Consider the following 23,520-nt stretch of genomic DNA (forward strand, 5'->3'; position numbering starts at 1 on the left):
AGTTTTCAGTGGAATAAAAGCAAACAAGGAAACACGAGGAAAAAAAACACAACCAAAGTTTCCAGAGTTCAAATCTGGAATCAAATCAGATCCTGACAACACAAATATCTCACAGGATCACAAGAAACCAAAGACAACAGCAATTTATTAGCCTGGGAAGAGTGTGGATTTTGAGGTACCATCCCAGAACCCCAAAATCATGAATCTGCCAAGGTCATCTGCCCAAAATGAACATGTTGGAGCAAGCGGCTGCCAAGCACTGGACCACTCTCGTGCCCAACAGCAATTAAGCATCCTTGTAAACCACGGCTATTCCAGAATTTTACATTTGATTCTTTTAAATGGTGGAAGGGGAGGGCGTTTGTTCACCCAGAGGAGTTTCATTACTCACATAGCAAATCTGCCAGTAGCAGCTCATGGAATGGATTGTTACCTTTCCCTATCCATTTTGTAAAGATATTGCTTTCTTTCCAGACTGCAAGCATCACTTCTAACTGGATTTTGAATTATAATGTGAACTTTACAAAATTATTGGTGCTATTCATATCGCTAGTTAGATTCTATGGAGCGGCAATATTTTTTGCCCTTCCCCTAACCAGCACCTCTTAGTGTTTTATATAAAAGCACCGTGGCCAGCAGAAATCGAACATTTCCAAGTAATGTAAAGTATTACGTTGAGCCCGGCAAACAAGGAATAAAACATTTTTTATACTTCTGCTTAAACTTATTCGCTTTTTGAAAATATTTATGCAGCGCAGGAGGCAGGAGCTTATTGAGAAATACAGCCTGTCCCTCTTCTTTAATTGAAACATTTCTGCTTTTTGTTCCGCTAACAAAAGCAACCAGCAGTAATAACGCAAGACAAACACACAAGAAACTTATAGATATGACTGTAAAACAACATCACCCTAATGCTTCCATTTAATTACCTTGAAATGTATTCTATTTAATATTCATTACTCAAAAGCCAATTTAAAAGAGAAAGAGGTGAAGGGACTTATTCAGAAAGACGGACTGTCATTCACTGCAATAGTTATCTAATATACAGAAGTTAATAAAGCAGATTAATCTACAAGTCCCTTTAAGCCATCACTGAGTTTAGAACAACTGCCTCTTTGACCCTTAACCCTCCCGCTGTGCACCAGTAGCAGGTGCCAGCTGCACTGAAATGATGGCTGCCGCGCTGCAGCGCAAAGTCTTTTCTTACTTTGCTTCTGACCAGCAGCTGACCCTGTAGGAACGATTGTTTCATGTGCTGGCCTAAAGGCTACATAAACCAGTAACTGATAAACAAAAGCATACATACACCAGCTGCCTAGCCCGAGGGTGCACATCCAACACTGACACCTCTAGCACTTTGTGCTGTGAGCCCAATTGAGGCTTTTTGTTTCCACGCATGAATTCTGTACAATACTTGTTACTCCGTGGCCCTAAACTTCTCTCCGTCCCCAAAACTGTTTGTGTAAGCTGCAGCACAGCTTGGGTGATTAAGAGGAGATTCCCAATCTGATTTAACGCCATTATTAAGAGCGTGAAATCTTCAGATACATCACTAATGATGATGCATTTTAACATTAAAAGTCTTAAAATCAAATTACTCAATTCACATGACAGCGAATCACAACAGGGCTTTAAACAAAGCAGTATCAGAAAAGACTCCGAGCTCATTAATATTGTTTGATGTCTTTGCTGACAGCGCTCACGCGGTGAAAGCGGCGTGCTTAGCAATATTCTGGAGCCGGAGCCCGCTGCTGCTGTTACACATGTGCAGGAAGAAGTGTGTGTGTGAGAGCAGGAATCGTATTTTTCATTAAGATAAGGTGGCTCTGACATAGTTATTTTGCTGATACAAATTACGCAAGCACAAAAACAATCAGAGTAATGATTAAATGCGGTTATGTACATGGGAGACTACTAGTGCAAATGTTAACATATTTAAATGGGTTCCCTTCATTAAAAAAAATTATATATGATATTAAACCATCAATCAAATCGAAACACTAGAGTCTAAACGTATTGTCACTGGTTAAAATAAATGACTTGGAGACTGAATTTTGGCTCACTCAATATGGTGCCTTTTCTGTTGCTTAGCCACCCAAGTCTCTGCTGGGTTGGGCTACAGCTGGTACATCTCCATCGCTTTCAATTAATAAAGAAAGTTATGATAGTATTGGATAACATTTCTAAACTGTGCTATGGGGTTGAAAACAGATGTCCCACTGAAAATGCCTCTCACTGTCGTATCAAAGCATTCAAGCCTGCAGAAGCTGAGCACTCTGCTCCTGGTTCAGCAGAGCCTCCGAGCACTTTTCATTTTAAGCACAGGAACGGCTGCACCTGTGGGTCTGACTACTCTTAAAATTAAGCATGTGCTCCAACACGTGGCTTCAGGTGCTCACTACTCAGCGCCCTGCACAGCTGACCTCTGTCAGCACAGCCCAGATTTCTTTCTGTGATGTGCTCACACACAAGTGCTTCTGCATGGGTTTTTCTGCAGGCAGCATAAATGCGCCTCCTCTTGGTCTTTTTATTTCAATTACGTGCATAGCTCTGCGCTGCTGAATATGGCACTGAGCTCTGTCTGAAAAACACAAACATCACCAATTTTACTACAGAAAAGGGAAAAAAAGGAAAGTGGCACTTGATAATACATTTTTACTCCAGTAATAACATGATTTTTCACTGCAACTGCCATTTTACTTTCTGGTTTACGACTGCTACGCAGTGCTGCCGTAGTGCTTCCCGCTGTGCACCTCTGCCACTTGCAGGAGTTGGGCGTCACTGGCAGCTCTTAGCAGCCTGTTGAGGTTTCATCCATGAGCACAGAGCAGCACATCCATCCCCTATTACTGCCCTGCTGCCCTGCCTTACCCTTTCCACATCCCCGCCCCTGTTCCTTTGCTGCAGCCCTCCTTACCCAGCTGACGAGCTGAACACCTCCCTGCTGCACACTGGGTCTTGGCACAGGCACCGTGCAGATCTAATCCGAACAACTGTACTATGTTTGAGTGCAGCAAAGAAAAAAAGTGCATGGGCTTATCTGCAGGCTTCTGCTGAAAATGATGCACAGAATACGACCAATGTGCAACACGCTGTCCCATCCCTTCCCATGTACATAAAGCCAGGAAAGGAAGGGATCACCAAAATCTGTGGAGCGAATCCACAGATTCCAGACCCACACCCAGCACAGGCGTAACCTAATGACAGCTGTGCAAACAGGGTTACGTGCCCACCACTTGTGGCTCTGAGGGATGCTTGTCAGAACTATGGGTGAAAGATCCTACAAAACAGATTGGTTTTTGGAAAGAACTAACACAAATAGCACTTTTCCCTGCCAAAATTGAACCGACAGCTTAATGTGTACAGCTCTACGAGATGAGCACTAGAAGGCAGAGGTAACATCTTGAAACACTCAAAATAACACTTTCATTCACAAAGTGGAGAAAACATCAGCTTCAGCTGGTTTAGATGACATTGGAAAGTTGCTCCTGAAATAACAGCACGTGACAGTAGGAGCCTTATAAAATTATTTCTTAATATGCTTAAAGCACAACCCAGTGTAGCAGGAATAGCTGAATGTAATAAATTTCTATCCTTGCATCTCAGGTTACTTGACACGTGTAAGTTCAGTTCAACTGTAAGACACAGACACAATGCTGTTGTGTACAGAGGAGACTCAGATTGAGCAGCTCGCCCTGGGAACGAAGCAAAAAGAGCCAAACCCAAGAGCCACTATTATGCTTTAAAAGGATGCTGGTCCTTACACTTAAATATGAAGCTGTTTTGCTCCTGGTTTCTATTGCTCCTGTCTTTGTACAATCATACCTACTTACTAAAAAAAAAAAACATCCAGAGTTGCTATGGGACGTTCCTAAGCAAACAAAATATGAATTAATAGGCTTTAATTATATAACTCCACTACCCTAGAGGCTGAAGATGAACGCCTTGGTCACGGACAACCACCTATTTACCGAGCTGCGTTCTGATGCCTCATCTAATAGCAAACAAGTGCTCAACTCTAAAGCTTCTAAGCCAAGCTCTGAAAGAATGCCAGTGCCATGCCAGGTACTGCTGAGAAACAGTAGGTGCCTGCAGGTTCTGGGAGCCCCAGCCCGCTGCCCCCAGCACCTACTGCCAGCAGCTCCTCCTGCAACCTCTCACCAAGCAGCGGCTCCAGACACTCCTGCTGCAGAGAAGGATGCTCGCTGCGCTCCTGGCGCAATGCTGCGGCTGCTCCTGTGATCCCAATGCTGGCACCGCGGCCCCAGAGCTCTGTATCTGCTCCAGAGAATGATTCCCAGGGCCTGCTTTGAGAAGAGCTCAAAGATCTCTGCTGCTTTCAAGGAGGAAAGCAGTGTGGTTGAGTCACGCTGCAGCCCTGCAGCTGACGGGACGAGCCAGGGTGGCCGCTCCTCCAGTGCTGCAGGAGATTTTAATTATCAGACTACTTCCAGAGATCCAACTTGGAAAAAAAAAAGAGTTCTAACTAGTAAATAATTGCAGTTATCATTGCATCAGTTTAGTTTAAAGAGCTGACAAACCTCTCTAAACTCAACGCACAATTAGTCATTAGGGTCTAGTTTTTCAGCACTGTTAAGCAATTTGTAACCCATTGCTTTTAATAGGGTTATGCATTACTTAACCGACACAGATGTCTTGAAAACCGAAACCGCTGGTTATGAAGCAGCAACCTTGTTCGTGAGCTGCCAAGATAGTCAAATCATCTCTAAAACCAGTGTTTAATGGCCAGCCGATGAATAATCAATGTCTCACTTTTCATCCGAGTGTGAAAATGAGAATAATCTAATCCATCGTCCCTCTGGTAAAAACGCGAGGCCCTGGGTTCCGTTTCTATTCAGGGCTGATTTATAACCCAGTGGAAACCTGATGTAAACATATGATCAATGAGCCCCATCATTGCTGATAATAACCCCCAACCGGCCCACTCCCTCATCTCAAAAGCCATCCCTTTAGGCTATTAGTTTCGTCCAGCTAATCCTCTCTACTATTTCTGCCTGCTGCTTTTACCTCGGCCATCCGTTCAGTCCGGCAGACTCAGAAGTAATTTTATACGCAGCAGAGAGCGGGTGGAATTGATTTTTCACTCAGTGCTCGGTTCCCATCTGAATAATTATCAATTTTACTGCCTCATAAAGGGAAGAGTCAAAATTTCAAATCAATTCAAAAGAGCTTCTGAGACTATAGAAACTGTGCACGAGAATAAAGGTCAAAGTTGTCAGTGACCTCGGGAGATGATGTCAGATATGAGTACACCGAGCAGTTGACATCAGAGGCACTCAATATGATATGACTGGTGCTAATGCAAATCATATTTATGCTGACTAGTGGAGACCAGCCATTAATATTTAAAAGAGTTTGTGAAAGCCTGCATTCAAAATAAATATAACGTATTCCACAGAATCTGAAGTTAATAAAGACAGATCACTGCCTGGTCATATGCTGTGAAGTGAAAGATTACTGTGTATTAACAGACAAGGTACTGCATTAAGATTGCCACAAATGCAGACAAGCCCAGAGCCTGGGCTGCTGTTCTGTCATTTAAGCTGGAATCACGGCACGCACGGTGCTGAGTAATTTGACATATCCAAATGCTGACTTCATTGCTAGCTCTTATGACACCCCTATTCAGCAAGTAAAACACGAGCACGTGTAAGGCGGCAAGGGAATCACCATATCTTGATAATGATGTCAATAATAAACATCATTAATATTCCCCCAACATGCAGTATAATGCCAAGGATGAACTAGTTACTTTTCACCTTCAATTAAGACCAGAAAACAAATGCAACAAGAATCAAGTGATGGTGGCAACTGTGTACCAGCTTCTATCAAAATGACAGCATATCTATTAGGGCAACACAAAGATGACCACAGACATTTGCATTTTGTTAATAACTTCCATATTTGCTAAAAGCTTCCAGACCTGTGAAACATTGCTCCTGAAACAGCAGCTCTGCAACTGCGTGAGGAATCCACCAAGTCTGGTAAATACACATCTTCCAAGAGTTGAATGAGATTTCAAGGGAATGTGGCATGGAGCAGATGGGGAGAAGCACAGCTAAGAACATCCTCATCTTCTCTTAATGCACTCAGGCTATGAAGAGGGAAGGGGAAATCTTTCTTGAGCACTGCAGCAAACACTTCCTTTCCACAAGTGTGGGATTTAATTTCTATTGTATTCACCTTTAACTGAAAAATCCATGACTCACCTGCTGCGAAATAAAGCATTCGCACTCAAGAGTATACAGCTACTCAATTTAACATTTCATTACAGAAGTGTGTGGCTGAATGCTCCTACAACACTTCCAGAGAACTTTCCTTACCGTTTTTTAAAAATAGAAATGCAATGATTATCTTAACACACCTCATTTTAGGAACGAACATGGAACTCAAAGTTTAAGATACCGTACAACCAAACATCTATGGTTTCCAGTATGACAGAAAATATCTTCAGCCTTTGGTTGTCATGAGAACACAGCTGAAGCTGCCCTGGGTTGCATGCCAGCCTAGGGAGATTTGCTCTGCTACTGAATCGTCAATGCAGTAACAAAGAGTTCAGAAATCAGGAATATTCCTAAATGTGATAATACACCACAGAAAAACCCAATAATTCACCTGCCGTAGCACTTGCGGGTTATGCTGCACGAAATTGAACAATTTTTGTCCATCATGTGAAGCTTCTGTACAGCCTTGTTGCCCTCTTTAACTACGTGCTTGAAGAGGTACGTGACAATGTAGTCTAAACTGACACAACAGCTGAAGAGATGACAATATCTGAGTAAAAAATGTTTTGAATTCTTTTCCATGAAATAACAACTAATTACATTTTACAGTACTCAGAGAGCTCAAATTTAAAAATCTATTTGATGTTAGCCTAAACGATACACCATCATGCCTGGTTTTGGTATATGAGATCAGTTTTGAACATAGTTTTTAACAACACATGGTATGAAAACTTTGCCATATTAAACCTTTCAGGCTTTTGAAACCCCACATTCTGTTTCGATCCACTTACTGAAGAAATGAGGTTCAATCAGTAGAGCTGCTCTCTGGCTTTCTCCTGAGCAGCACAGTGTTTCTCTGCCCCCAGGAGCTCACAGTCAAGGTCAGGTGGGAAATAACAGACAGAGGCCACCCCATGTAGTGACAGGGTGAGCACGGGGCAGCCAAGTGGTCACTCCAATTAACAATTGTTAGTGTTAATTGTTAGTGTTAGTGAAGTGTTCAAGGCCAGATTGGATGGGGCCCTGGACAGCCTGGTCTAACATTAAATGAGGAGGTTGGTGGCTCTGCATGTGGCAGGGGGGTTGGAGATTCATGATCCTTGAGGTCCCTTCCAACCCTGGCCATTCTGTGATTCTGTGAACAATTAGCAATTCAAGGAGATTAAAACAGATTACACCTGGCTTTCAACAACACCTCTACAATGACTAACCAACGGTTCAAAAATATCCCTAACACAGAAAGTCACGATAGCAAGGACAATGCTGAAAAGCAGAAGCAAAAGCCACTTCATACCATTACTCAATGTTTCTATAAGTAAGGGAGATTAAGTGCATAAACCTATTTGCAGAGTAAATATGTCTGCCTGATTTATGTAAGTTATTTTGTTGCTAGGTGTTGCCTGCTGTGCTGCTGCTGTGAAAGAAGATTCTGTTCACTTTTGTGCCTCAGCATGGTGATAGCAGTGTGCTGGTCCTCCTTTCTCAAGCGCTCTCCTGGTCTTCCTCCTGACCATAGAGGTGAGCCCTTTCCCTTTTCCCAGCTGCTGTCTCCTCTTGGCCTGACACCCGAGGTGCTCCTTGGCCCCAGACCAGTGACTGTGACTTCTCCATAGAGAGCTGTGCTGTGCCCAGCTCCAGGGCTGCAGTCCTGGTCAGAGCCACGTTATTAAACCACTGCTGGTCCTCACTGTGCCACCACCAGCTGAAGCTCCCTGTGTGCACACTGCTTTAACGTGCTGGGTGCAAGGTTTAGCCAGAGCTGATAACCCTACAACTGCAAATGTCAAATCCAAGTGAGTGGAACATTTAGGCCCCCATCCAGCTCCTATTGACTTCAGCTAGAACTTGTCCAGGCCTTTCACAGTTCACAGCATTTATTTTAGATGGGCCACTGGAGTAAGAGATGTGTGGGGGTTGCAAAAGGAATTAAACTGTTAAAATGCTCATTCTGAGGGAAAAGGGATTAGAAGGATCCAATTAAATGTACCTTGAATTCTTTAAACTATGCTAATTTGGAGGCCTGCCAACCTTGCAGCGTTCATTTAAACACATCCCTCTGGACACCCAAGTATTTCGATCTGTGCTTGCTTAACTCCTTAAGCTCTGTGCTGGCACTATTAACTCTTTGCCACCTATAAACCAATTGCATTTTGGATTATTTTGAAATAAATGCTGAAGAAACATTTGCTGGCAATGAAGCACGAAAGGTCTCCGAAGACTTGATCCTCCAAAGCTACTGGCTGACTTACCAGCAGGAGCTGAAATCTGTCAAACATCTCACAGGAGCAAGCTCCAGAGTCTCCATTGGTCTCCACTGGCCCAGTGGGCTTGCCAGGACCTAGTTCAACAGAGCAGGATCTGAAGAAATGTCACCCACACAAAGCCAAGTTCAAAGTTACAAGTCTTGCCAAAGTAAAGACTGGAACCTGGCACCCATTGTGTTCTGAACCAGAACGGTCCTGCACGTAAACTAGAAATGCAATTCATGGTGGAATTGAATCACCATCAATAACAAGTGAGAGACTTGAAAATACATATTTCATAGGAGGGCTCTGCTGTATTTCTAAACCAGTGCTTAACTCTATTTCTTTTTAAATTGAATAATACAAAGTAAATCACTATCATCAGTTTACAAAACAGCAGTAGTTCTAAACATGCTGATACTGTACAAGCAGATATTTTACATTCGACAGTAAGTGATTTTAGCAGGACAGCAGACAGGTCTATGCTATCATTTGCTCATGAGAATCTGATATGAGTGTTAAGAGCTACTTAAATTTGCCCATAACTATATATCAAATATGCTTCCCTATGCTCATTTTTCCTTTTGATTGCAAGGATATAAGAGACAGGGAGCGTCAAGCAAACTCCCTTGAATGACTCTTCTGGGCATGTGGAACCTTGTGCTGGAGCAGAAGAGCGCTCTCACTAAATCTTTCTGAGACAAGCAAGGCAACCAAATAAATAGAACAAACAAGAGCAATGAGGAGCTACCGATTCCAGGCGATGGTCAGAAGAAATGATGGAGAAGACATAATAAGGATAGAATAATAAAAGACACCGAGGTAAAAGCTTGGAGTGATCAGGAAAAAAATGCAGTCAAACCACATTTCTCATTTCTGGTCAACTCAGCTCTACTGTCCATGAACTGATCATTTGGACTGGGAAGCAAGCAGGCCGTGGTTACAGCACGTGGCTACAGCCAGAACCAGCCCCATGTGCACAGCTGGGGTCCAGCAGCAGTTCAGCAGTCCTGGTAGACAAAACCAAGAGAGAGCTAGTTTGCTGGTAGGCAGGTGCTGGTGCTGGGGAGGAGACAGGGATGACAATTCTGGAGCCAGTCACCATCATGTTAACCTGGCTCCTTTAGTTTCTTCTTTGCTAGCATATATTCTATTTCAACATTATCAATGCTGATTTCACATGCATTTTTTTCCTTTAATTACCTCCATGTTTTTGCATTACGCATGCAATTCCAATTACCCATGAGCTCAAGTAAGCGGAAGTAGAGTTTCTATGTTAGAATGAGTTATATTATTTAAGAAAAAGCAAACAAAGAAACCAAGCAACTTTTGGTGTAAACAGTATGACCACAGCATGCTGAAGGGGAATGATTTCTGAACAGTTTAATGACATTACTGAACCCCTGCAAATTAGAAGATTTTGTTTTGTTTTTCACATAAAGGTAAGGAGAGGGAGTTAAGTGATGTTTTCCCCGTCCATCAATTGCTTGCAGTTCAATACTGGCATTATTTGCCTTTGAGACTAAACCTAGAAAGTAAATGGATTTAGCAATTTAACATCTAAATTAGGCAGCGAGACAGAAAAAATGTTTTGCTTTTTTCCTCAATGAATAGCACACTACACTATTAATCATACAAGAATTAGAAAAGCTTTGCAGAGATTAGTGACAGTATGCCAGGAGGACTACATTAAAAGGCTCTGATCCACTGAGTCAGCTGTGAAAAAGCCAGGTAAACACTTTAGAAGAGAACTATTGGAGTGTTTATCCTTGCAATAAAAGCTTAGATGAGGGCTTCCATTACAGCTGATTTACAGCTAGGGCCCTCCAAAGGAATACATATTCTTTCACAGTATTTATGAAGTGTGGAATCAAGCAAGGTATTTACTCAGAAACAAAATGAGCACTCCTCAGAAATAAGGATTTGGGGAATGTTTATCCTACAGTTGACAACAGTGAGAATCTCAAAGCTTTCACATACGTAAAGGGAATAGAGAAAAAGGCAGATATGTTTTTTTTTCTGCTGTCAAATAGAGGAGATCTCCCAGTATTTGATTTTTAAAACAAAAAGCCAGCTATTTTGTTTTTATAAACATTTCTGAAGATGACTTATATGTTCTAATCAGAATACAAACACCACCCTGATGATTTATAGCCCTGAGCCCTACTATTCCAACAACGTTCTTATGCCACTGATGGAAGAGGCAATACCTGGATAGACTTACTTGCCTATCTGCTAAGGGCAGGAAGGATGCATGTAATCAACTAACGCCCAAGAAATAAATTTGTATTTCACGGACTGACAAGTGGAAATGCTCCAAACACCAAGATTTTAGAAGGGATAAAAGATTTAGAAGAATGAATCTTAAGAAAGTGCAGAGGTAACTAACTCTGAGATGATACCAAAATGCTAAGTTAAGAGCTACCAACTCACCAAAGAGAGTCCACCCTGACGTGGCACTGTGAGAGTGTGGGAAAATCATGCACTACTTATATATAAGGAATATAAATGAGGAATTGAATGGTCTACATCAGCAGCAATTTTTGAAACGCTCCGTGTTAAGAAGCAGGATACTGAGGAAAAATAATTCCTTTATCACGCCAACAAAACAAGTAAAACAAGAAGCATTTTCTAGCTGACTAATTATGTTAAGTAATAATTACTTCTAACATGTAAGAAATGTTCACAGAGATGAAGGGCTGCATAGGTGGAATAAAGAACTGTTTTAGAAAACCAGAGAACACAAGCGGAACATCCAGGAAAAATATGGTGGGATCCTAAAGGTGGTGGCAGGAACCAAGCAGGACCAGCTCTGCAGTCCATGCTCCTGCTCACAACAGGGCCAAAATCAGACAGATTGCTCCAGATATCTGGGAATATCTTCATGGACAGAGGCTCCACATCCTCTACAAGCAACACGCAAACAGCTGGTTCTGACTGACAGGCAGACCTGGCACGTCTCAAAGGTGAAAAATGACTCTGAAGGAATCAGAGTGAAGAAAGAAAAAAGAATGAACACAAAGAACGACAGCTTCTGATCGACTGCACTGAGCTTCAGAGAAGTTTAAAAAACCCCACAAGCCTAAATACTTTTAGTCTTGCAATTTGTATTTATGTTAGGTGCTTCAAGGAGAAAGGAACACACTGGCTAAGCAATGTATAGTTTACAAAAGGTGAGTTGAATTTTTGGTTGATACTTTTTTCAGAAAAGAAAACATTCCTAAAAGTCATTCCTCATGATTGAACTCCCAGATACCTAAAGCACAAAGCTTTACAACCACAACTGAAAACAGACACTTTTCTTACTCCTCCTGTCTGCCTCGAGAGGGAGATCAACGCTTTTTGAGAGGGGAAAGTAAACGTAGCACATGAAGGCTGAAGCTCACATAGCTTTTAAATGTTCTTCTCTTTTACATGAATTCAAATTGGATTTCAAAGAGACGGTTAAAGTAAACTTGGTATGGTAGTGAATTATTAAAATGAATATATCCAATATCTCAAATGGAAGAGATGTGGTGTGGAGTAATAACGGGGATGAGGAACACGGCGTGCTAAGCTGGTAGTTGTCTGTCAAACAAACACTGAGTACAACACATCCATTTGCAAACAATCAACAGGCAGCCTCACAGCAGAACCAGCCTATAGGCATAAACTGCTGTACCATCATTACAGGTGACAAAGCACTCAAAATATCTGGGAGAAGATGGATTTCAGCATTATATAATAAAGTGACCTGAATACTACTTTACTGCTGTTGCTTAGCTATTCACTACCCATTTTCTTCCTAAGAGTGGTTTCCTTCTTGCAGCAAAAACTGCTGAATGTGTTTAACATAGCAAATGCTTTGTGAGTCTCAGTGCATTCATGCATTCCTGTGGGGCTTGACTGACACTTGGCAGTAATGAGAAACGCTAGCTATTATGGAGCAACATCCATACACACTAATGTTACATGTTTCTATTTTTTCCCTTAATAACCACCCTAATCAATACATACTACTGTAGGGTTTTAAAGAGTTTCTCAGTCAAACACCATACAAATGCATGGTATTCTCAGCTCATCAGGACGCAACTACGTATTTTTTCTTCTCCCAAACACCCAGTCTTGAATTCATTCGGAGTATGGAAGACAAGCTACCAAAAAAGAAAACCCACCAGAACCCCAAACCTTCATACAGTCATCTGGTTAAAAAACATGGAATAAATTGTGCAAGAGAATAAAATGAACTGACATCAGACTGCTGCATTTTTACTGTTACTCCAAGTATGCTCCTGTTACCCCGATTCCACTCCAAAGCACGTTCAAGAAGTACTGAATAATTAAAAATCTTATTTCTTTTTTCCACTTACGAAGATATCTTTAAACTTCCCCAATCACATCACAGCAGTGCAGAATAAGCATTTTTATTTTTATTTTTTTTACACAGCAGCTATGTTGAGCAAATAAAAACAAACCTGGCAGGTTCCTGTACACGTACTGACAAATATATTTTACTTCTGAGTAACAAATGCATGAATTTTCAATACAGTCCTACCAGAGGCACCGTAATAATTTTAGCCATTCCAGTTTTTAAGAAAGGATAACTTAAAAATACCACTGCAGTAACCAACAGGTTAGATGTTCAAAATAATTCTGTTAAACAAAACAGACGCATTCTTATAATGTTCAAAACCTTCCACTGACTTTTGCTGTCCTGTTTAAGATACAAAGAATGTGCTGATAAGGTCTGAGCTACTTTGGAAATCTCTCCATTTATTTTAGAAATTGCAAATAAATCTTAACCACAGCTAACAACTGTAATTCAGTTCCTTGCATTTCTTCTTCAGCAGTGTGTGAACAACTCTTACCTAGAGCAGTAAGTCCTCCAGATATTGAGGTAAGGATACAGACCAGGACATGAGGCTCTAAGCTGGTAATTAAATCCGTATGATCTTGGGTCAGACATTCCAAAAGTGGGTAATAAGACTGGCTGAGCTTTCGATATTGCTGAAAATGAAATAAGTATATGTTAATAATAAATATGGACATCTGCACTAATATTAATGACATTAACAGATCACAGATCGTATTTTTATGATGTGTTAAGTTGTAATTTAGCCATTAAATCACAACATCTATATAGAGAAAATATCTTTGTGTCCTTGGTAAATTGCAACTTCTCCAATTTACCATAGGATATAAACTACTAATTTAAAACAACCTCTGGATAATACTGCCCTGCTTTGACATTCAACATAGCCTTCAGCAGTAAGAGTAGTGTAGCAGGCTGTTCAGGATGTCAGCTGGACAGGATCGGTGCTTGTATCTCACCTTCTGCAGGAAATCTCACTGGGATTCATCACAGATTTCCCCCAGATTATCTCAGAGAGATTTTTTGTGTTTAAGTGAGTTCCTGTAACAGGCTCTGCACAGGCAAAAGCACCTGCCTGTTTTTTGGCACAATGAGCAAGCTTACTCTTAAGGACCTGTGTTGAGGACATGTATTTCTGGATGGCTAGGAATGTGCAAAATGTGTGCACTTCACTATACAGCCAATAATCAGGTCTTCACTGAGAGAAGCTTTTCCAGTTCTAAGGATTTTCTTCTTATGATAGGCACAAATCTGGATATTATTATCTCCAGCTATCCAGAATTTGTCTCTTCCAGCAAGACAATGACAGTTCTGAACAAAACATGGAAAAGAACAAAATTTAGCATTTTTCTTTTTTTTTTTTTTCCCCAGAAAATCTTAAAGAAGATCCTGGCAGTTTCACGTGGCAGTTATATCACCCCTGTATTTTAGATGTCTCAATGTAAATCAATCCAAGTAATCAAGCTGAAAAATGCACGTGAGCTGTTCTAGATCCCTCTGTCTCGTCATAACAATATAAAGCCTGTGGTGGTGGTATTTCATATTTCACAAAATGACTCCCAAGATGAGTAATTGCTTACTAGCAAGTCACTGTGGGATGCTGAAAGCAGTGTTCTGACAAAGGCCTGAAGTACATTGGCAAAGTGGTTGTCCCCATACAACTCGAAGAAGCCAAAGCAGATATAATTTCCACATAAGGCAGATTTGAGTGCAGAGTAACAGATGGAAACGCCCTTGCGTTTCAGTGGATAAACCTGATCTTCTGACAAAGTCCCAGGAGAGGGGATCTGATCACCTGTTTTCATAAAAGGAAAGAAAGAAAGGAACTTCTGTAAGCAGCTGCAAATCTACAATATTTTGATGGCGCTATCTAAGCCCATATTTTGTCTTTGTTTTCATTACTGTTTGGAAGGAAAAACTGTTTCTGCATTGATAGTAAAAGATCTGTTCAGTAAGCATGACTAGAACTTAAAAGTCACCAGGGAATTAATATGCAAAAATTGAAACACACACTGTGGAATTCCTGCCCTTGATTTACGCCCAGGCCGTGGCTGAGTCTATCAGCATGAACTCACCATCTCAGAGAGCTGCAACACACGGTTTTATAGTTGCTCACGCAGCAGCAAGGCCTGGTTTTCATCCATTACCATGACGGTCTCTTGGGATGGCTGCTGATGTATACACACACTAAATACATCCCTCAGAAAACAAATACGTCCGTTACAAAAGCCTCTATTTTACCAGTCACAGATGGGAATGACTTTTTAATTAAAATCCGTGTTTAAAATGTAAAAATAACAGCTAACTGTAAATATTTGCTGCTGCCACTACCAGGCAATAGTGGCTTTTGGATCCAGCATGCAGCAACACAGCAGATCCCGCTGCAATGCCCTGTATAAATCTGATTATTCACAGGCTGTCATCACCAAGTTTTCTAAAGGCTCTTGTCATACCGTCATCTTATTTTCACAGCATCCCAGTTTTAGTTTGTATTCATGAGAAAAGTGCAGTATAAAAAAAGTAATTAATGAAATGGAGCTCAAACAGTTGGATGAACAAAGCTGAGATTGAGTGCTTCATCTCTGCCATGAAGCAGCCTCACCTGGTGCTGACCGTGGTAAGCCTGGCAGGTGCAGAAGCTAACCTGGTCTTCACTCTGTTAGTACTCAACAAGCATTCATTCTTTTTAATTCCAACCAGATGAAAATAACACAAACTCAGGTATTTTTAAAAGACTTCCTACAGATAAAAGCACAGAGATCTGCAGATCAGGTGCTTGATTTGCCTGCTTTCATCCAACCAAGCTGTCGTGGCGATTCTGGCACCTTGGAACACGGAGCAGCAGGTGACCTGGACCATTACCTGCTCACAATTCCAAATACATCTGAGAGAGGTATTTGTGGGAGCCTGTTTTCCTTCTGTAATAGGCAGTTCAAATATACTGCTGAAAAACTTGCATCACACATCACCCTTCTCAGGTCGCACACCACTGTTTAATACAAATTAAGTGTTATTAGGCTTGATATTAAACAGTCTCTGCATAACTGTCCTTCCTACCCATGCTAATTTTCACCTTATTTTTTTTCTTAACATTATTGATCGTTGCAAATTAGATATTTACATCACATAATTGGCAAAATACACACTGAAGTGTTACTCTTTGGTGCTGTTCATACAAACAAGGAGAAAGGCACGCGATACCACTTAAAACATTCATTTTCTTCACCACTCTAGGAAGTACAAAGCACTTCATCCATCAGGTTATAACAGAAGAGCAGACTTAAAGGACTGGGAGCACAATCAGGGATTACTTTGAAGTAGTAGCCAGGATTTGGAAGAGTAGGAATGGCATCACTGCAGTTATGGAAGGGAAGAGAAGAATCAACTTGGAAATTAGCTTGGAAAGATGGTTGCTTAGAATCAGAATTTAAGAACAATTAATACTTATGCATGAGAATGCTTTTGGTACTGTAAATGACCATATAAGCACCTGAAGGCTACAGACATGAACATAATGCAAGTGGGGAAGAGGCTGAATTCCAATGACTGCTACTGGATAGAAATTCATTTGAGATGGTGTCAGATCCATTATACTAAGAATGACCCGCATTCAAAAGCTCCTCTTTAAAAAGTTAAACACAGTAAAATATAAAGAAGGTCTTCTACTGTATTTGGATTTGTTTACTGTAATACTTTTTATTTACATATAATCAGGAATGCAATTAAAACAAAGGTCCTATAGGTGCCCATTTAAGACATCCCAGTCAGATCATTATTATTATTATTATTATTATCCCTCTTTTTGACACGACCAGGTCCAGTTAATGAGAAGTTTAAGGAAGTTCCAATTCTGCAGCAGTTGACCAACCAACCAGTCAGCGTGTGAGATGAAGAGGAAAGGCACACACCAATTCTGAAAGCCATTATGTAAACCAGTGTACAACTGCTACGACAAAAACATGTCAGAAGGGTAAGTGTGCTGTAGGATACCTTGTCTGGTTTTGTCCACTACTAAGTTTGCTTCTGAAAATGTTTAATAACACCAATAGATACCAAACTTCAGAAAAAGATGAAGTTCTTGATCCAAGGACGCAGCCCTTGAGCGATAGCTGATCAATCCATGGCACCATGAAATCCTAGCTCCTTCAAGAGCTCAGTGTAATATGCAACAATAGATGGAAAGAGATGTCAAGGAGGCAAGTATGTACTGCATACAGAAGTGAATTGGAAGTTGATGGAAAAATGGAATGATGAGGAAGGAAGTTGAAAAAAAACCCTAGGAATCCCTTAGCTTGGGAGCATGAATTACAGGAGTTACATTCCAAGGCTGATCTTCTAGCATTTTTATTACTTCATAAAAAAACAAGCAAAAAAAATCACTGGATGATTATAACCTCAAATCCATTTATCAGCACAGCACATTCCATCTAGAAGGGCACCAACCCAGCCTCACCCCAGGCAGCTCTGGCAGGGAGGAATTCAGTGCCCATCCCCTCTAATGAAAACACTGAGAAGAATTAGTGACTAGTGCAAGATTAAAAGCTGTTCTTTGCAAGTGAACGGAGTCCACAGAGAACTGTTCTGCGTTCATGGACTCATTTTAAAAGGGCCTAAGAGTAGGAACAGCTCATTTCAAATTAGCAGCAGAGGTGAGAGACCTCGTGGTCCCTGTTACCAGTGCCCCCAGCCATCAGCCTACAAGTCAATAGACACTGTGCTGCAACAGACTGGTGTTTTAGCATTAGTTATTGGAAAAAAAAAATATCAAGTACGGTGCTATGCCTGACCAGATGAAAAAGAAGAATGTTCTACATGTAACATTTAGCAGGAGCTTCAGGGGAGTATTTTCACGCACCGTGATACTACTGAACTAAAGGAATTTGCTGAAGGACTTGGGATCGGGTCAAGAACAGCTACTGAGGGTATGCTGACATTTATAATCCTTACAGCAGAAGACTGAAATGCAATTTCATAAACGATTGTTATAGGAAATGATTTAAGGAAATTAAATCACCATAAAAATGACCTTCGATGTAAAGAATTTTTAGATGGAATTTGAAATTCACAGCTCCTGTCAGAATGAAAACTGCAGAAACCAATCAGCGAACTTTCAGAGTTACTGCCAGGGATTAAAAAGTCAAATAAAAAGACAACTTAGGCCAAATTCTTAACATGGGAGAAACAGAATAATGCAAAACCTTAAAAATAGGCCAAGTTTCAAAATTAATAATAATTTTTAATATAACTTTGTGCCCTGGATTTCACAGCAATACGTTACATACAAAGTATTATAAACTCCTTCAGACTCGGAGAAAATACAAAATCATTGCAGGAGTTAGAAGAAGAATTTTGAAGATACTGGGTGACACTGGTATATAGGAAATCAGTGTCTGTGTTTGGCCAGCAGTGTCTGCATCTCAGCACTTTGGGAAGAAGGAGCTGTAGGAAAAATATGCGTGCATGCATAGGAGGAAGACAAAGCCAGGCACAAAACATCTCGGGATGCTCTGACCGAAGATAACATCGCCGTGCCTCAGAACCCCACAGGCAATATGCTCCAGAGCTCTTTGCACAGCTCATTCCCTCAACCCTCCTAGATGTGGGAGCATGTCAGGACAGGCAGCTTCTCTTTCATGCTCTCGCTTAATTGCTTTTACAGTAGGAGCTATAATACGGAGATGATTTCCTTCCGTTAAGCAGGGCATGTTCTAGAATTCAGTTCAATAAGCAGCACTGGTAATAATGCAACCAAACCAAATAATGTTTTAAAGCGTCAATTGGATTAAGATAAAAAAAAAAATAATAATACTTCGGTGAGCTTGAACAGAGGTTGTGAAAACTTACCATATTTACAAAGGGAAAAATAATGTTTCTTGTCTTTTCCACTTTCATATTTTTTATTATTCACTACTGCCCCATAAAGATGAGTTTTGAATGTATGCCTTCCACATGTTCAGAATGCTAGGGCAGGATAGCAAAGTGGCCTTATATAGAAAACAAAAGGAAAACATGAATCGTAAAGATGAGAGCAAACTTCAAAAACTAATTTTTAAAGCCTCCAGAACAACAAAACATGCATTAAAACCTCTCAAAACGGCACAAGCAGCATGAATAATGCCAAGATAAATTTGCCAAAAGAAAAAGATGATGAAATCCGAGTCAGTAATGAAGAACAATATATTATGGAAGCAGCACTGCAGAAGAGAGGACAACAGATGAACAGCAATTGAGAACAGTGAGCAAGTCACTTGTAAGCAAATCTACTGATTAGAAATGCCTGCAGTACTGCAAGAATCGGCTTAACCACAACTCAGAAGAAGTGCTGTCTTATGAAGTTGCTAGCACTGAATGGATCACAACACTAAGTTTTGAAATACGTGCTCTAGAAGCAATTTAAAGCTCATTAGAAATAATTGTGTCTGGCTACTGGAAAATGTGGTAAAATTTAATCCACATCCAAATGCTACCTGGGCTGTGAGAACAGGAAATTGTTTTGTGCTACTGTGGCTAACCTCATCGCTGACCCTGAGCAGTAACTGCTACAACAGCTGAAAGCTGAAGCAAAATTAAAAACTTACATCAAAGTATATCATGACAGAATGTAGATAAATAAAACCAGCATATTGAAAATATTATTTTTATGTCGGTCTTCTATAATGAAAGGGAAGAGGTTTACTAAAATGTAAAGAAGCCACAAAACAAAAATAGATTGTCCCAAGACATGTTGAAGCATAATTCCTATACAATTGGGAGTTCAAAAACACACAATGAGGAGACTTGCACATACAGAATTAAAAGTGAGATATACTGGCAATGAGGAAAGGTGGACCATACTATTCAATCTCCTTTCAATTGTCTTCTCTCAGCTGTTTATTTTACATCACTGTATCACTCAGTCTCGAGCCATAATGGAGAAGATCCTAACAAGGATAATTGACCATCTAAGTGCCTTTCGCATCGTATGCCAGGGTTTACATCTTTGGAACATATAGCATTTGTAAAGACCTCTTAGTCAGAACCGCCCTCAGCACGATGTCATTACTGGATAAATCAGCAGCCCTAATCACAAAGCCAGACCTGCTAAGCACAACCACACACTTGCTGAAGTGCGAATTTTCAAAAGCACAAAGACTTCACATTTTAAATTTTGTTCAGTGCTGAAATTATTTTAAAAACAGTCGCTTGGGACTTTTTTTGCTGCTTTTCACTCAAAAATGTGAAATGACTACACACAAGTCTAAGAGAAAAACACGTTATGTTTCAGTCAAGAGATGTAAGAAGATTTCAGCATCTCTACTCATATTCATTCATGCACACCCTAACACCACAGCACTTTTTCCCCACCTTTATTCCAGCCTGGCACAGATCTTACAGAACATACACAGTAAATGCAGGTGCCAGCTGTACATAAATGGACATTAACAAGCTTTGGAAGAATTTCAGATGGACAGAAAGTGCCGCACGAGTTTACCAGCTGTTTGGTTAGAAAAGTTATTCCCATTGAAACAACAGCCCAGCGTTTACACAGAACAAAGGCATATGTAAATTTAAGATGATTCCCATCACATAAAGCAAGCTATCTTTGCAAAGGATCTGTGCGTTGTTCTGACTCTGTGAGAGGAGCTCAGCATCCAGGGCAGAGCAAGCAGGAGAGGAGAGGGGTAGCGAGCCTGGTGTTCAGGCTGGGATGGCCAAGACAAGCACAGCTGGGCCTTCAAGTGACAGGAGAAACTTCTCAAGGATGACAGGAGCCTGGGCACACTGTATGGGAACCCACTGCATCAGTGGATGAACTGAGAGTGAGACTGAAAGAAAGGAAGGACTTGCCCACAAGGACACCATGAGGAAAGAAATGTTTACTTCCGTTTTGCCCCCTCTGTCTCATCTCATCTCTGTGCTTCTCTTAGTTTAAAAAGGCAATTATTACACTTTGGATTACAATGAAATCAGCCCCGAGTTTCAAAAGTCTTTTTGATCAACTTTGAGGAGCTCCCTGTAAACTGCAGGCACATACAACAGGGCTGGCTGACTCAACAAGGTAAACAGCAAATCCTTGCAAATGTTATTTCTTGAAATCCGCAGCCCATCTTCTATTTGTTCCCTAATGCTTTAGCCATAAAATCATGCTGAAGGTGAGAATCTCAACCATCACTTTCAAAATGTTAAGTTTCTCACACTTACGATACAGCTGGATCACAGAGCTGTTCAGAACGGGACTGCAAACACTGCTCAAATACACTGTGCTGAACTTCGTGATCGTCACTGGGTTTGCATGGTCATCTTTCCCAGCACGTCTCCAAAGATCACATATGCTTAAAGGAGAAATACCGATTCAAAAAAAGCCATGCAGTATTAAAGTTTTCCTTAAAAACAGCATAGATCTTCAGGTATTCAGAAAGACATTTCAAATTAACAAAAACTCACTCAACTCAGTATCATTATTTTTATAGAGATTTGTGTGTTCAAGAGATCATACCTAAGCACATTAATGAACCCTTACACCACATTTCCAAAAGAGCTCCGTCCGTTCTTTCCACTGGAACAGAAATCCCATCAACCGGTAACTGGCGATAAATGCTAAAAACGTTAACAGCAATCATTCCAAGGTGATTAATTACAGTATATCTTGAAATACTTACAGTGGGCAGTAAAAGCCTCCCAGAGTGTGAACCAATGACCGCTTCAGAAAAGAACTGCAGCAGTTTGAAATATCGCTAATCTAGGACGCTTATTGCAGGGCCCGCAGCTGAGCCGAGGCGGCCGTCAGGCCAGTGCTGCCCATCTGTGCCAGCACAGAGCCAGCTGGATTATTGGAAATCACTGCTTTTAGAGGCTGCTTCAGCTGACTGCGCTGGGGGCTCTTTCATGTTCATTTTGCAGCGAGTCTAATCCTGGAATCAATGTTGACAATCACTCAAAGAAGAGAAAACGTGAACAATTTCTCTAAATATCTTTAAGTGTTGGAAAGACACTGCAGCGACCCTGACTCTGATGAGAATGTGAATGTGTTTTAAAAGCAGAACAGAAAAAACTTATATAATTACATTTATAATTACACACAAACGTTGAGTAGAGGCTTTTCTACCATCTCCATATCTTTCCTCCAAGTTGACAGGTGGTTTAAAAATTTTATTGTGAAGGAAATTAAGAGCACTCCTCCTTTTGCTACTGCAATGTGTATTGAGTAGAACAATATTTTTCCATCACAAAACAGTTATGGAGGACAGGGAAGGAAATTGTGGAATAAAGCTCTTACACCATCACTTCAGGTCCTCCTACAACACACATCTCCAAACTGATGCCACACATCCCTCACGACTTTTCACAAGAACCAGCATTTAACTAAGGCAGCAACAGGTGTTTGGTCACAGCCTTCAGCATGCTCTGTGGCTCCACTGCTTCGTTACATCTTAAGTCTGCACTGTCCTGAAACTTCCTTATACAGTGCTTAATTAAATTCTAGCATGAGCCAGAAGATGCTGTCTGGTCCCTGTGCACAAGAACTACCAATCCTTTAGGACTGAGAACTTCATGAATTTCACACACACACACGTTTTGCATTTGAAAGCAAAAGGTTTCTTAATAGAGCATTCTGTAGACCTGAGTTAAGAATGAAGAAGACTGGGGCCTTATGGCTGACTAAGCAAGGATCACAGACTGGAGGCCCACTGCTAAGATAACTGGATGAGCAATCATTAGGTAGCTTTTCAGTAAGAGCAGAAATGATGATAAAGGCTGACTGCAATTAAAAGAACAAAAGAAAATGTAATGGCAGTGGGGTCAAGTACTGCAGGACAAGTGAGCTTGAAGCTCAAGATTACATTTGCATTTCTTTAAATCATTAAAAGAAAATTTCCAGCTGTTAAATGCAAACTATAAACTTTATAGTGAAATCTGAAAGTTTACCTCTTGTCTTCCCAACAAGGAAAACCTAATTCTTTTTGTTTTAATCACTGTCACAAACGTACCTCGGAATATAGCTAAAAGGTTTGTGCCAGCTTAGAAGGTGGCGTATTTGAAAAAGAGAACAGAGAAATGTTTTGGCAAGGAATGAGAGTTACACAGATAATTTTCTTCTGTCCTACATAAATGCATTCTGCATATACTGTTTCCATACCCTGCAGTTCAAAAGCAGATTACACCCAAAGGGTTTTTTTTACAAGCAGCCACGTAACAAACACAATTTCCAGACCTAAAATGCAGCCTGAATGCACTGAAAGCATATCTGATGTACCAGTTTTCTTTCTTGAAAAGTAGCAGGACATTTATGGCTACTTCCTTGTACACAAACCACAAATCTACAAAAATATGCTAATGTTCCTTTCAAAATATTTAGGAAGTGAAATTTTAAGCTACGAAGTTAGCTGAAGTCTATTACAAACAGTTGGTGTCACAGACCTGTTGCAATTGAATACCTGAGTGGGAACAGTAAAATGAAGCAACTTATTATGAACAGTTGTAACAGTGCTCTAGGGTAAAGCTGTTATGGTCCTATTATGTCTTGGAGCTGCTGGAATATAATTTGAATATATAAAATCAACCCACACCTATCAATCAGTAGCCGAGATCAAACACCTCACGAGTATTCGTATCTTTGCTGAAATCCATTTACAGTTACTAAAAGAGGAGTTAAAGTGATACAAGCAACAATGCTACACGAACGCATCCCCATCTGTGAAAG

General features: G+C 40.7%; 1 protein-coding gene across 1 annotated transcript in view; it reads right to left on the reverse strand.

The window, feature by feature from the left end:
- Positions 1 to 23,520, reverse strand: part of RANBP17 (RAN binding protein 17) — a 147,508-nt gene that overhangs the window by 17,179 nt on the left and 106,809 nt on the right. The window contains 3 exon segments of the mRNA XM_090151102.1: positions 8,495 to 8,583; positions 13,336 to 13,474; positions 14,420 to 14,634. Coding sequence (XP_090007228.1) covers positions 8,495 to 8,583; positions 13,336 to 13,474; positions 14,420 to 14,634 — 443 coding nt within the window.

Source organism: Phasianus colchicus, chromosome 15 (assembly GCF_987193195.1).
Source record: "Phasianus colchicus chromosome 15, bPhaCol1.hap1.1, whole genome shotgun sequence".
NCBI classification, from domain to species: domain Eukaryota; kingdom Metazoa; phylum Chordata; class Aves; order Galliformes; family Phasianidae; genus Phasianus; species Phasianus colchicus.